At 37.0% G+C, this 15,021-nt stretch overlaps 1 protein-coding gene and 2 pseudogenes across 2 annotated transcripts in view; 2 read left to right on the top strand and 1 right to left on the bottom strand.

The window, feature by feature from the left end:
• Cdc123 (cell division cycle 123) overlaps window positions 1-15,021 on the top strand; it is a 66,530-nt gene that overhangs the window by 3,783 nt on the left and 47,726 nt on the right. The window contains exon 2 of one of the 2 annotated variants that reach the window (XM_004647774.3): window positions 6,153-6,224. The exons of the other annotated variant lie outside the window; for it this stretch is intronic. Within the exon in view, the coding sequence (XP_004647831.2) occupies window positions 6,153-6,224 (72 nt within the window). The remainder of the gene's footprint in view (window positions 1-6,152; window positions 6,225-15,021) is intronic. 2 annotated transcript variants of the gene reach the window in all.
• Window positions 4,899-5,321, bottom strand: LOC105741190 (annotated as a pseudogene).
• On the top strand, window positions 12,447-13,674 carry LOC105741189 (annotated as a pseudogene).

Raw genomic sequence — 15,021 nt, 5'->3', positions numbered from 1 at the left:
AATGAACAGATGCTTTGAATCAAACTAGGAGAGATTAAACCTAAAGGGAGAGTCCAGGTTCTAGTCTGACTTGGAAGTTAATGACTAAAAAATGAGAGGTGGGGACTGAAACCATTGATTTGGGGATTTAGGCACAGTGCTGGCATAAAATTGGACTGTCTGTGTTCTCCTTGTGAGGAAAATCACTCTAGATGTTTACACATCCTGACAGAATTTCTCAATCTCAGGGCCCTGGAAAGGTAAACAAATTTTCTTGGAAAGCTCTTCATGGGGGATGGTGGTTATTTTACCGTTCTTACTTTAAAGGTACACTGCCGCTGAGTGATGGCTCTGTAGTAGAACATTAACTTTCCTCCTTGTAAGATACACCCCAAAACTGTGTGCATCACTAGATTATCTAATGACTTTTCATATCTTAAAGTTACCATTACTTCTCATAAACCAGTATCTCAAGTCCCCTTCCAGTATAGACATATGTATTTTGTTCTGATCCTCTTGAGCCCTAACAGTTAATCTTTACAGGTTAAATTTGTTAAACGATCTTACTCGGAAGGACTGTTTCTAACAATACCAAGGGCACTGGACCCTACTGAACAAAAACATTATGTCAGTCTTCAAACAACACCTGGCTCTCCTTCAAGAGGATACTCTTGCTTTCACTGCATAACAGTTGACAGCTGCAGCTCATCCCAGTTAAATCCCCATAAACTGCAAGGTCTCTCCCTGAGATTCTTCTCTCACCTGTGCCTTGTGTCCACAGACCCCTATCACCATGACTCCCAAACCGTAAGCCTTACAAGTTATTACTCCTTCAGGACAGTGAGTCTCCCTCTGTATAATTCAACACTTTTGTTTTCCCTCACTTTCCTTTCCCTCTAAGGTTTGCTACCTCTAGTTCTCTCCTGATCAGACTTTCTGATCTAAGAAATTTAGAGGTAGTCAGGCCCTTGCTTCTCCAGGATGATGAGTCCCCCTTTTCCTTCACAACTGATATGTGAACAAGTTTGCTTTATGAGTCTTCTCTAAGGTCAGACCTGGCCGGCCAGTTGGACAATCTGGTCCCAGCACTATGGTGGCTCCAAAGTGAAACTAAGTTTCACTTTTCCCCAACTTGCAAAATGCCTCGTCTCTTTGTGGATGGCAAGAAGTCCATCACTATCTGGGTATGCATTTTTATTGGATGCTGTAGTTCAGCAGGACTTGGTGATGGGTTCTGCCCTTTCTGACTCAGCACTGGGCAGCAGTCTTAAAAATTGGTCTCAATTTGTTCCTCACACTCAAGAAAAAGCATGTCATGACCTTTGTGCTAAGGTCAGGAATGGCACTGTAAACTCTTAATGGCACTGTAAACTACAGCAGTATCTCAAACAACTAGATTTCTTCTGTTACAATCAGACAAAAATTCGGAGGTCTCCTCTGTTCAGCATTTATGGCCTTCTTATAGGACATTAGTTCCAAGAAGAGTCTCACATGTTCCTTTCTGAATCCTTTCACATGTTCGTAATGACCTGTTTTGGCCACTATTGTGTCTCTGTCCAACCCTCACACTTAGGGAAATACTGTTGTTTATTTGTAAACAAAATGTTTTTTTTAAATAAAGGAGAAGTCTGGTTAAGACCCCAGGAAACATGTGATGGCCCCTCCTTACAACACAGTAGCAGAGACTAAGCTCTGAGCTCAAGCCTGTGCCAGGCTAACACAAGAGGAAGAGAACTAGGATAAACCTATTAGATGCCAATTCTATCAGGGAACACCACACAAGAAATAGAGATGGAGAGAAAAGGTAATGGGTCTCCAGATGGATCAGGCTGATGCAGAGAATAAATCAGACTGCAGAACAGGCTATCAAGTGGAAAATATGGCTCTTAGGCTACATGCAGTTTTCACTGGGTCCTAGTGTGTTACCAGGCTGGGCTTAGCTCCTGTCCTGGTATGCCAGGAGAAGGGGAATGAGCTTCTTGGTGAGGAGTTAATGAAAGTCCATTGGGACACATCTTGACTGGTCGGTACATTTACCTTTAAATTCTATAGTTTAAGTTAATAATTTTGTCTAATTAACATACCTAAAACATAAACAACTTTAGGATAATTCTTTTTTTGTTTGTTTGTTTTTTTTTATTTTTTGTGTTTGGTAGAACCGGGGATTTAACTCAGGCTCTTGCGCTTGCCAGGCAAGCGCTTATTCTACTAAGCTATCTCCCCAGCTCCACAGGATAATTCTTAATATGCAATTATAGGATTGACTTGTTCCTTTTACTTTCTACTGGTAGTGAAATAATTTACTATTCAAGATTGCTTGAAGATCTGTTGTTCAGTAAATTCTAATGTAAACATCCGTGAATCAACTCTGGGACAAAAGAAAATAAAGTGTATTGCATACATTTCCAAATCCAAAGGGTTTGTGGGGCTTATCACAGAAGAAAAGCAGTCCACCATTTAGACAATATTGCCATCTAAAACCTGGTCCATGTCACTCATACATCTGGTAATGTGTACTTATGGTCATTCACATGGTTTTTCATATGTATAAACAGTCTTAAGGCTTTTTGTTTTTGCCCCTAATGTTAACCTCTGAGGATATAAAAATTTTAAATACAATGCAGCTCTGATAATGAAAAGGATTAATCACCCAATAAATCTATCTGTAAACAAAAGAGAGTTTATTGGTCCTGATATATGACAGTCCTGATTGTTATCTTAAATGCTACAGAAGTGAATTATCTCTTTTGACATCTGCAGTTACGTTTCTTTTCTGAAACATTTTCAATCAAATTCATGAAAAGGACTCAGAATTGTTGTATAAGCTCTGTTTGTTTTGCTCTGATTGGTTTTCTTTTAATATATTTGTAATTTATATACAAATATATTTGTAATTAGCCAAGGAGATAGCTCAGTGGCATAAACAGCTGCCTGGCAAGCATAAGGTCCTGCGGTCACTCCCCAGTACCACAAAAATTAATTAATTAATTAAAAATTCTACAGAAGTATAACTCCTAAGAGTAATCTGGTCCAACATGGTTAGATGTTGACTATCACCTACAAAACAGATAAAATAAAATTTAGCAATGGACTCCAGGTAAATTTGGCTTAACTACTTTGTGTGTGTTGTGTGTGTTTGTGTGTGTGTGTGGTACTGGGGATTGAACTTGGAACCTTGTGCTTGCCAGGCAGGTGCTTATGCTGCTGAGCTATCTCCTCAGCCCAAGAACCACTTTTTAAGAATCTCTTTGTTGTTTGAATGTATCTGAAAGGAGCCATAAGACTGACTTTGAATTGACAATCTTATCCCTCTAATGTGGGACCAAATGAGACCAACAACCAGACCAGCACTTTGGCAATGAAGAACAGTAGAAATAATGATTGGTCAGTAATACCTTCAAAAAACTTGACAAACACAAGAGGGGATAGAAGGAAAGCATGAGTAATGTCAAAATCATGACGGAGTCAGTTGTGTCAGCCCTCCCAGAAGAGAAATTGAATCAAGAGGTTATCTGTCATTAGTTTTTTCTCATTACTAAGAGAAAATACCCAACACCCCAAGTAAAGGAAGGAAGTGGTTATTTAGCTCATAGTTTGTTGAGGTTTCAGTCCATAATTTGTTGACTCCAGGGCAGGGTGTCATGGCAGAGGGGCAGTCATTCATGGTGGTGGAAGACAACAAAAGCAAAAGGGAGGCGCAATTCTCTTTTTCCCCCTTACATTGTATGCAGTCTACCTACCCTAGGATGAAGGTGGCACTCATATTCCTGAATCCCAGTACTAGACCATGACCAAATCACAAACTTTAGATTCATTCACCTCCCAAAAGCCTGCTCCCATGAAAACATGAGGCTTTCAGGGGACGTCCACAAAGCCTTACACATGAGTGTTTCATAAATGTCATAAATGTTAAGAAAACTCTGCCAAAATCACATTTATCCTGAGTTAGTTTAAGTCAAATTCACTGGACTGCCAGTAAAGAAAAAAAATTTAGCTTCCTGCAAGTACATTTTCATTTACTATTTATACACATTTTATACATCAGTAATGATCTAATGATGTTCACAATCCTTTCCACTCAGCCTCTCAGTCTATATGCTTTTAGAGAAGGCTATTTGAAGTGTTCGCTTCTGACCCATCCACATTGACCACTGATGACTCAGTAAACTCATTGAAGTACTTGTAACCCATTGTCTTCTAGAAGCAGATGGGGAAGAAAAAAAGTCCATCTGTGAAATATTTGACTTTGTTGATCTGTTAAGGTGGAAATATGGAGGCTGAACTTGCAGAAAACAAGTTAATCTACAGTGGCAGTACTGTTACAGTAAACCCAGCCTCTTTCCTCATCAGGCTTCTCTTGTACTAATACTAACATGTGCTCAGTGACAATTAGTACAGGCCAAATGGCACATAAAAGTAAATAATAAGTCTTTGAATTGAAACAAACATATTTCTTCCTAGTGGCCTGTTCATAAGTGTTGTCTAATGTGAGAACCAAAGAAGTGACCATGTCAAACTGTCACCTTTAATATATAAAAAAGCTTTTGGACTCCTAGCCTGACCCCCATCTTGAGGCAATGATGCAAGAACATATGCCACTAAAATATTAGTATGAAACATTGTCATTCAGTGTTTGACTGTATACAAAAAGAATGAACTGGCAAGTATCTAGTTTCAAATTAGATCCTTGAAGTACAGCAAAATAGTTATCTTTGCTTTATACAATTATTCAAAGTACATTTTATTAGAAGGGAAGAAAATAATTGGACATTCTCAGTGCTCCAATTTGAAGTGATACTTGCCTCTTAGTTTCTTGAAAAAGCTTTGAAAGTTATATACATAGGCTTCATTTAAATTATCCAGCAGTCTATTAATAATAATGTCCCAGATATTGTTTAATGAGGAGCTCCACCATTAGATCAAGTATGGTATTTCGTAACTATAACAGTGGTGATCACTAGCAAAAGGACAGCAGCAACCAAGGCCATGGTGGCTTTTATTTTGCATCCATGCCACCACATTTGCCTTCGTAGTTGTTTGGATCTGTTGCTAAAAGCACTTGCATTATCCAATAAGCTTTCTGACTTGTCCTGTAGTTCGTCGAGTCTTTCCCCTCTTTCAGTTACCTTTGTGATATTTTCTTGCATGACATCAATAACTTCATCCATCTGATTCAGAACATGCTTGATGTTATCATTTCTAGGTCCAAATCTTGGTCCAGATGGTCCCCTTAGAAAAAAGTCCTCTTCTTCATCTGAATCATCTTCCAAAAGATTATTCCTTTCACTTTTCACAGAACCAGTGACATCATCATTTAGGTGGTGCTTAAATTTGGGAGGCATACTTTTTACTCTTGGAGTACATTTTCATTTCTCACTACCTGAGACTCCGGGGAGCTCTCGGCAGCTCTCTCTGGCACGTGGCTGGTGGGTGGCCGGGGAAGAAGCCGGGGCAGAAGAAGACTGAGGAGAGAGGGAGACTGTGAGCGAGCACCTGGCAACGGCCCCGCTGTGCCTGAGCTGTGTCCCCGCTCTCCCTCTATCTTAGAAGGTGGCCAAGTGCTATTCTGGTTTAACTTGAATTTCCAGTGTTCCTGAAAATATGTACTGGTCTTAAGATTTCTTAAAGGAACAAAGTCATTGTGCTCATCCGTCCAAATTTTTTGAGCTTGTTGCTTTAGTAGTATGATTTCTATCTAGTTCTTTGGGCTTTGCTGGGTTGTTTATTTCTGTACCATAAAAACTATTCTAGGGGCCAAGGAGATGGCTCAGTGGAATAAGTGCTTCCCTGGCAAGTGCAAGGGCCTGAGTCTAAACCCCAGTTCTGGAAAAAAAAAAAAAAAAAAGAGACTATTCCACTGATTGTGTGAACTAAAATATGTATTCGCATTAACTAATTCCTGCTTTGCTGCTACCAAATGTACAACCATTTCCATTTCATATTAAAATAACAGGAACAAGGGGCTGGGGAGATGGCTCAGTAGAATAAGCACTTCCCTGGCAAGCACAAGAGCCTGAGTTCAATTCACCATTCTGCCAAAAAAATAATAAAAAAAAAAATAAAATTAACAGGAAAAAAAATTAACAGGAACAAATGATTCAAAAGTTAACAGTCTACTGTTTTTAGTTTTTTAAAATGATGCTTATTTTGAGGTATTTGTTTTTCTTTTTCAGTGTCGTTCTTCCTCTTCCTCAGAATGTAAAGGATTATTTACTAGATGATGGAACTCTGGTGGTTTCAGGAAGGTAAAGTATATCAGAAAAAGAAATTATTTAAACTTTATCATAAAGAACACTATAGTGAGTAAATCTGGACATTTACCATGTAAGAATAAATTAGCTTGGGCATCATTCTCTCAATCATTTAGATCCTTTTTTTCCTCTTAGCTAAAGATATATGCTGATCTTTGTCTTATATTTCTTGTCAATGTTCAGTTAAAATTTTCAAAATTTAGTATTTCTCTAGCTGTAATAATTAGTAGTGAAATTGCAGTTTCCTTCATTTCTGCTTTAGAGAAGGATTGTGTAGATACATTCATGTTTTGTCTTAGTTACTTTTCTTGTTGCTCGGACAAAATGTACTCCAAGAGTAAAAATATGTAAAGGAATGTAAATCCTTTACATTCTTGTTGCTGGGACAAAAATAATCTCCAAAGATTATTTGGCTTACAGTTTATAGAAGTTGCAGTCCACAGTTGGCTTGCTTCAAGGCAGAGTGGCACATGGCAGAGGAGCTTCACAGAATGTTGCAGATAGAAGATAGCAAAAGCAAGTAATGGATAACTACAGCTCATTCTACCTTTATATGTTATCCAGGCTACTTAAAGCAGGTGACACTCACACCTTAGTGCCGTTAGGCCTACTGTTGCACTATGAATGGAGCCCAGCATCACACACTCTAGATCCATCTACCTCTAAAAAAGCTCCTCTATGATTGCATGAGGCTTTAGGGGGACATCTAGGTAAAAGCCATAACACATTCTGAAGGTAGCAGGGTGAAGGATAGGATACACTGTAACCCTTTGAGATCCTTCAGTTGTTAAGGTAAAAGTTCAGTAACTTTATAAACTGGAAGCTTCACTAAGGTTTATCATTTAAGTCCTCAGCATTGTTTCCCACAGTTGATCTACCATGACTCTTCTACCTCCTAGAAACTGTTCAGGAGTTCCCTATTTGTAGGGTAAAGGGAAAAAGTTAGGTTTCAGTCTTTTTAGTGCAAATTTGAGGGAGTTTATTTTTTTTTCTTGAATATATATATAATTTTTTTTTTTTTTTTTTACAAGAGCACAAATGCACTTTTATTTTCCATTAGTTTAAATTCTTGAGGAGTACATCACACAGATTCGGTATCCGATGGCCTTAGCAGGAAGGTTGCTTCGGAACTTGGCACGAACCATGCCACTGTTTCCATGGACCCAAGTTACTTTTCCCCAGATCACTCTGGTTTTTGTTTGGTTTGCCACCTGTGGTCACTGTGTTGTTTTTCGATTTGTACACATAAGCTCATCTCTTGCCCAAGTAGAATTGTTTCATCCCGGGCATAAGCACCTTCTATTTTAAGAAGAGCTATGTGTTCCCTCTGGTTCTGGAGACCCTGCTTATAGCCAGAAAAAAATGGCCTTGTACCACAGTTTTCCAGACAATATTTGCCTTTTAGAAGTCCTGTTCCCAGCAGGCCTCCCCAGGCTCCAAGATGGCAGAAAAAAGCTTTTCTTGAATATTAAAAACACAGCCTTTTCAGTCCCATGGGGGTGGTGAGGAGAGAAGGAATCTTTTTAATGTGACATAACAAAGTGCCACTCACCCAGAGTGTTTTTATAGTGAGAAGGAATAAAAAGATATTATATATAATTTGCTTGTGTATAGTAAACATCCTTCGAGTGACTGGTTTAAAAATAATTATTTTAATATTACTGTGCTTTTTCAGATTCAATATTCTAGCTATGGCTTGAAAATAAAAACTGTTGGGGCCGGGGAGATGGCTTAGTAGAATAAGCGCTTCTCTGGCAAGTACAAGGGCCTAAGTTCAATCCCTGGTTCCACCACAAAAAAAAAAAAGAAAGAAAGAAAAGAAAAAAACTATTTTCAAGTGTTTAGGTTCCCACTATGGAACTATATGGTAAAAGACAATAGGTTGTCTAACTTGATCATCAAAAAATACCTTCTATCTAAGTTTGCCCAATTTATAGTAAAACTCAAGTAGAAATTTCTCTTATATTGAGATTTGCAGACACTCTTGAATTTAGTTTTCTGTTCTTAGGCTGTATCAGGAAGAACAAAACATTCAAAGGTCAAAGATTCCTTTCAGTAAAATAAAACCACTAGTCTTAGAATGTTGTCATCAACTTGAAGTTCATCACTCTTTAATTTTTTTTTTTTTTTAATGTATTTAGTACAGGGTCTACAGGGTCTCCCTACACAGATTGGACTTGTAGTGATCCTTTCTGTTTTTCATCCTCCCAAGTGGAAAAAATTTAAAAATCATTGGTGGTTCTTGTGGTTTGGGAGGGAGGAAGTTGCTAGGGTTCCAGTTCAGGGCCTTACGCATGCATGCAAGATAAGTGCTCTACCACTGACCTGCATCCCCAGCCCCATGAACCTAGAAATTCCTATTTTTCCATTCGGGCCTATGACTTTAAATTATGTCATTTAAATGTGTGTCCCTCACCCTCCTCTCTAAAATAGCTTAATAGTAATCCCGGCTCATGTATCACTATCTCTTGACTTCATTTATGTTTCCATCTGACATACTCTTCTTAAAATTATGTGTTCTGTTTAACTACAGCTTCATGATTTCACCCCAACTCTTGGAATAGTTCCTGATACATAAAATGTGCGTGGTGAACATTGTTAGATGAATGAACCTTAGACATGTGACTACAATTGTTTTCAGTGAGACTAACTTGATCCCATATTTTTGCCTGGTAGATTTTTAATGTAGTCTTCTGGATTGGATTTCTGGTTTGGAAAATTTATAGCCCCTTAATCTAAAACATTATTAGTATAGAGCCTTATTAGTCTGGAATAATTGAGGTAACAAAAAGGTAGATAATGTAGGTAAGTCTCAACTTTGAGGTATTTACAGGTATTCTCTCAAATATGGCATGTGTAATAACCTTACATAGATAAAAATATAGTATAAGTAAAATATTAGAAAATATTGATAGAGTTTTGTACTGTAAACACTGAAGAGCCAGATGCTGATTTTCATTGATCAAATGTTTGGATGAACATCTAGCTTAGGCAAACACTGTTAAATAGTGTTGGAGCTGGGGTTATAATATGTGAAGTGGTAGAACAGTTGCCTAGCAGGCACAAGGCTATGGGTTTGATTCTTAACACCTCAAACAATATCAACAAAGTTGCTGCATCAGCATTTCAGTAGCACACGTTGCCATAAAACCCCTTTGGGGTTTATGGTTCGGCTTCATATGTTATGGGAGTGAAAACTGTAGTGCTGATTCATTAGCCAGATTGCCTAGGGTCAGGTTATATCCTTGCTGTTTTCCAGCTCACAGTGACTCAGTTTCTTTGTAAATTGGACAAATGATAAGGTAGAACTTATGTAACTCTTGGGTTGTTGCAAGAGTAAAAAGCAATCATGTGCAAAATATTCAGCCCAATTCCCAGTGTAGTATATATTACTGGGCAACTTAGTGAGACTCTGTCTAAAAAAAAAAAAAAAAAAATTGGAGCTATAACTCATTGTGAAGACTATAGGTCCAGCCTCCCAGTACTGGGAGAAAAAAACAGAAAAGAAAGAAATACTGGGTGTTCTCATCATCATTGATCTTAGTTGGCACAAACACAGACACATCTATCAATGTGAAATTGAGACTCACCCCCCTGGGGAAGATCACTTAAAGTCACTGACTTTCATTTGGCAAGTGAATTGTGTAAGGGATAGGGAGTATCCCAAAGAAGGAGATTTTGAGCCTTTTAGATGTGAATGTTGGGAGACTCTTCCAGGCTGAGGGAACAGCGTTATTGCGGGCTCAGAGATGTGGAGGATCTCAGTGCATCAGAAAGTAGGGGAACGTTGTGTGCGTGGGGCACGGAGGGAGCTCCTGCCAAATAGCAGAACTGAGACATCTAAACCATCTTTCTGCATCCACAGCCCCTGCTGTTATCTACAAACTTTGTGCAAGATGTAATACAGATAACACAGAGTCCCAAATACTAGCATTATACTTTTATCATTTTAGTCCTCAGTATGTAGAGGGATACCTTAGAAAACCAAGCCTAATAAACTTGCAAATTTGAAAATGTCATCATGTTTTCCAAGGAATAAATTTTGTAGCATACCCCACCATTACATGTGATAAATTCTCTGAGAAACTATGAATATTCTGACTATAAATACATTTGTAAAATATATTCTTAGTACTCTTAAGTGATTTATAGACCAATAAAATACATTTCAAATTTGGGGGGTACCTTTCATATTACAGTATCAAGTAAGCCATAGTACAGGTAGTACTGCCCTTAAAATATGTGGCATATGAAGAAATAGGTCAGCAACTTGACAGGATTTATAAGTTGATGGTGCATGGGTATTAACACCAGTACAGTGTCTGGTTCTTAGTGTTGTGGATCTAGAAACTCAATTCTTTACGATTACAAAATGTTGATTGAAGTTTGGTGAAATAATGCACATTAACCAAAATCACAACAGGTTGATCAGTAAACCAGAGTGTAGATTTTTAGTTTAAAGAGGAAAATATGTCTTTCCAATGATTGTTAGTACTTGGACGAACATATTACATAGTCAAACCTGAACTCACTAGATTATCACTCTCTGTACCTTCATATATCTTAACAATGTGATTATATCATTTCTTAATTTTTTTTCATATTTCTTGATTTTGTATTATGAATTTTGGAGACTTAACTTTTTTACACCTTCTTTATCCCTCATAATTTTTGATTAAGTCAAATTTTGATTAAATCAGTCAATATTACAGTATTGCCTTGTTGGTGTTAACTCCTGAGCTGTGGAGTAATGTGTAATATGATTACCTTCTTATTTGACAATAATTTTTTCCTGGAACTAGAAATCATGTTTTAAATTTTTGCTTAATTTTCTGTATGTCTGTTAGTAATATTTTGCAAATATTCCAATAGACAAAAATACACTATTATTTTTCTAAGCCTCAGAATATACAATTGTCCCTCACTTTATCATGGAGTTTACATTCCAGACACCCCCACAGTAAGTATCAGCAAAGTAGTGATGTTATATTTATTTCAGTATTTATATATATTTTGAAACTTTGTAAACCCTTTCCACGCCCTTATAAACCTTTCCCCCACACTTCTAAAAACACTTCTAATACTCTTAACCATTTTCTAAACTTGTAAACCTATGTAATTCTAACAACATACATATACTGTATGGTACTCCAAAATTTCGCAATATAGCGAAAAATCTGCGATAAATAACTTAGATTAATATTTTTTGAAAACACATGAAACAGTGACTCCATAAAAGTCAAACCACAACATAGTGAGGAACTACTTTACCTACAAATCTGGCAGTTAGATTTTTCCTTTTCTGGATGTGGTAGGTTAGCATTCATTCACCTTCCTATTAACACTGACAGTTCTGTTTATTGTAACTTTTCTTGACTGTTGAATTTTCTATGTTTTTCTTTGGATACCTTATTTTTTTCTCTTGGTTTACTCACTTTATTGAAACATATGCCCTAAAATGCATACACAGAAAAGCTTTTAAGTCTTTGCATCCCTGAAGACATTTTTGTTCTACCCTTATAATTGATTTTTGAGAGTGAGGAGTTTTAGCTTAATATGGGATTTGAGGCAGAAAATTGCCCCCGGTTTTCAAAGCATAGCACACTGTCTTCCAGCATCTTTTGAGTGCCCACAACATTCTGATTTGGTCTTCTTTTTCTAAATTACTTCTTTCTTTCCTTTATTCCTTCCCTTCCTTCTCCCCCCTTCTCCTCCTCCCTTTCTCTCTCTTCCTCTTCTCCTCCCCACTCTCCCTTCATTACTGAGTAATGAACCCAGAGCTTTTACATTGAGCTATATCCCCAACCCCCTTTTTTTAACTTTTTAGTTTAGGGACAAGATCTCGCTTCATACCCCAGCTGGGGTTGATTTTTTTATCTTTGTGCCTCAACCTCCTACTATGCTAGAATCATAAACATGCAACACCATGGCCAGCTACAACTGAATTGTTTTTCTTTATGAATGTTCTTGGGGTTCCTTCTTTCATATTTTGTTTCTTGATGGTCATTTAAATCGTGTATTATTGGCCATGTTAAGACGAAAGGAAAGGAGAAGCGCTTAAAGTGGTGGGAGCAGGTGCAGGAGTGGGGTTGGACCCAGGGCTGAGGCCAACTCCCCCCTCCCTCCCGCCTCAGTGGATCATGTCCAGGGCAGCAGCGTTTTTTTTTTTTGGGGGGGGGGGTGATTAGGTGGTGCTGGTGCAGGAGACAGGAGACAATGCCACTTCCAGTTACAACACAGGGATCTCAACACACGCAGCCACCGTAGAAGCACTGTGGCATCTCCACGCCTATCAGTTTAGCAGCCCCTAAGGAGACCAACTGGGTGCTGATGCAGAAACTCATCAAGACTCTGAAGCCCTTTGGGGTTTTTGAAGAGGAAGAACTGCAGCGCAGGATTTTAATTTTGGGAAAATTAAATAACCTGGTGAAAGAATGGATACGAGAAATCAGTGAAAGCAAGAATCTCCCACAATCTGTAATTGAAAATGTTGGAGGAAAAATTTTTGCATTTGGATCTTACAGATTAGGAGTACATACAAAAGGTGCCGATACTGATGCATTGTGTGTTGCACCGTGACATGTTGATCGAAGTGACTTTTTCCTGTCATTCTATGATAAATTGAAATTACAGGAAGAAGTAAAAGATTCAAGAGCTGTTGAAGAAGCATTTGTACCAGTAATCAAACTCTGTTTTGGTGGAATAGAGATTGATATTTTTGTTTGCAAGATTAACATTGCAGACTATTCCAGTATATTTGGACCTATGAGATGGCAGTCTACTTAAAAATTTAGATATAAGGTGCATAAGAAGTCTTAATGGTTGCAGGGTAACCAGTGAAATTTTATATCTAGTACCAAACATTGACAACTTCAGGTTAACTTTGAGAGCTATCAAACTGTGGGCCAAATGCCACAACATCTATTCCAATATATTAGGTTTCCTCGATGGTGTTTCCAGAACTATACTAGAACTTGCCAGCTTTATCCAAATGCAATAGCATCAACTCTTGTACATAAATTTTTCTTAGTATTTTCTAAATGGTATGTGTTTAGATTATATTAAAATAAAATTTTATTGTAGACACTGAAGTTTAGTCTTATTTCTGACATTTCTGCAGCTGGTTTCAGATTCAAATTATAGTCCATGTCTTGAGGTAGCTTTGGGAGATGACATTATATGTAGAATGGCAAACCTGAACAACCGTTATTTTCAGCGCTTCCAGGATAGCAGAACAAACTCTGTTTGTACATACTTGCATAAACCTGTCCTCCGTATAATAAACTCCCGAGTTTAGTTGAAATGCTTGCTAAAATCCAACTTAATAATAGGTTGGGGTTCACTTACTTTTGAATAAACTTAATACACATCACTTCTTTTACTTTTAGAATACTTTTTAAAGCCATAGGCTATTAATATTTTTATAATTGTTTTTGACTGTCAGCCATTCATTTATCTGTGATAAAAAATTAAAGATGTTCATTTTATAAAGAGCTTTAAAAAGAGTGAATCAATGTAAATTACTTGAAAAAAAATGCCGTTGTTTGATTGAGATTATTTACTATCCCAGAGACTTTTTGAGTTACTAAAGTTCTCATATTTCAAAATGTCTACATTTGTTTGTCAACCCGGATTTTCTTTAAGAAAAGATTATTGCCATTTAATAGTTTCTTTCCCCCTCAAAGTGTGGAATCTTGATTTTTTAATCACATTTCTCTTAGAGATTTAAATATTTTTATTGATTTCTTAACCTACTCATTCTCTTCTATCTGCAAGAAATTAGTACTATTATAAAAATTAAAGACCACTTATTTATTCATACTCTGCTCCACTTTTTATATACATTCTAATGTTTTATGTGCATAATAGCACATTTTAATGATATTTGTTGAAGTGTTATGAGGTTAGAGAACATCTTTTTCTCTGAAGGCTTCACCTATAAAGCAGTGATTTTTAGGAACTAACCTTGATATTGAGGGAGACAGATGTTTCCATTTTTTCTGTTCCTTAAAAAGACCAAATTGGCAACTTATAGATTGTTTCCCAGATAGTGTATTCATACCATAGTTTACTATACCTATGTGTAATACCGTATTTAAGCTATAAAACAAAAATTGTTCTGCTTACCTTTTATAGTTACTCATATCCGTTTGACTATAATCAGAAGAAATTTTTCTGCTCATTTTTCTTTAGATGAAACTATTATAAAGAATCTGGGTTGAGATGAACACATCTTGGGCTGGTGCTATTTTTAGTTAAATAATGTTTTATTAAGTGTTTTGAGAGGCAGAGATGTTTGACTTCATTTTGAGAATGCTACCAAATGATCGGACTTCATAGAAGACAAATAGTCTTAAAAACAGGGTGAAATAAAAAGGTATTATGTACCAAAATGAATGAAGAAGGATCACATTCACCAATGCTGTATGTTTAACAAAATACTTGTAGATGGTAACAGCCAATAGTCTTATCAAGTGCTACGATCTTTTTGAACAGGGAGTGGCCAAATCCAGTGCTTTTGAAACAGCTTGAAGAATGCAATCTTAATTTGCCTGTGTGGGACCCAAGGGTTAGTGTATTATTTTTTCCCCTATAAATTCACACTCTGCAATAACAAGTAAAGGTCATCTACATAAAGTCTAGAGAGATGTCCCAGCCCTTTACAAAGTATGACTGGACATATCTGTATTACACTTTTTTTTTTCAAAGTTTTATTGATAAACAGATAGCAATGAGACAGTTTCAAATCAAATCGGAAGTACAGTTTCAACAAATAATACACTGCATATAT

Source organism: Octodon degus, unplaced genomic scaffold, assembly GCF_000260255.1.
Source record: "Octodon degus isolate 3935 unplaced genomic scaffold, OctDeg1.0 scaffold00324, whole genome shotgun sequence".
Lineage (NCBI taxonomy): Eukaryota > Metazoa > Chordata > Mammalia > Rodentia > Octodontidae > Octodon > Octodon degus.
Note: the sequence above shows the minus strand (reverse complement) of the source record. Positions and strands in the feature narration are given on the sequence as shown.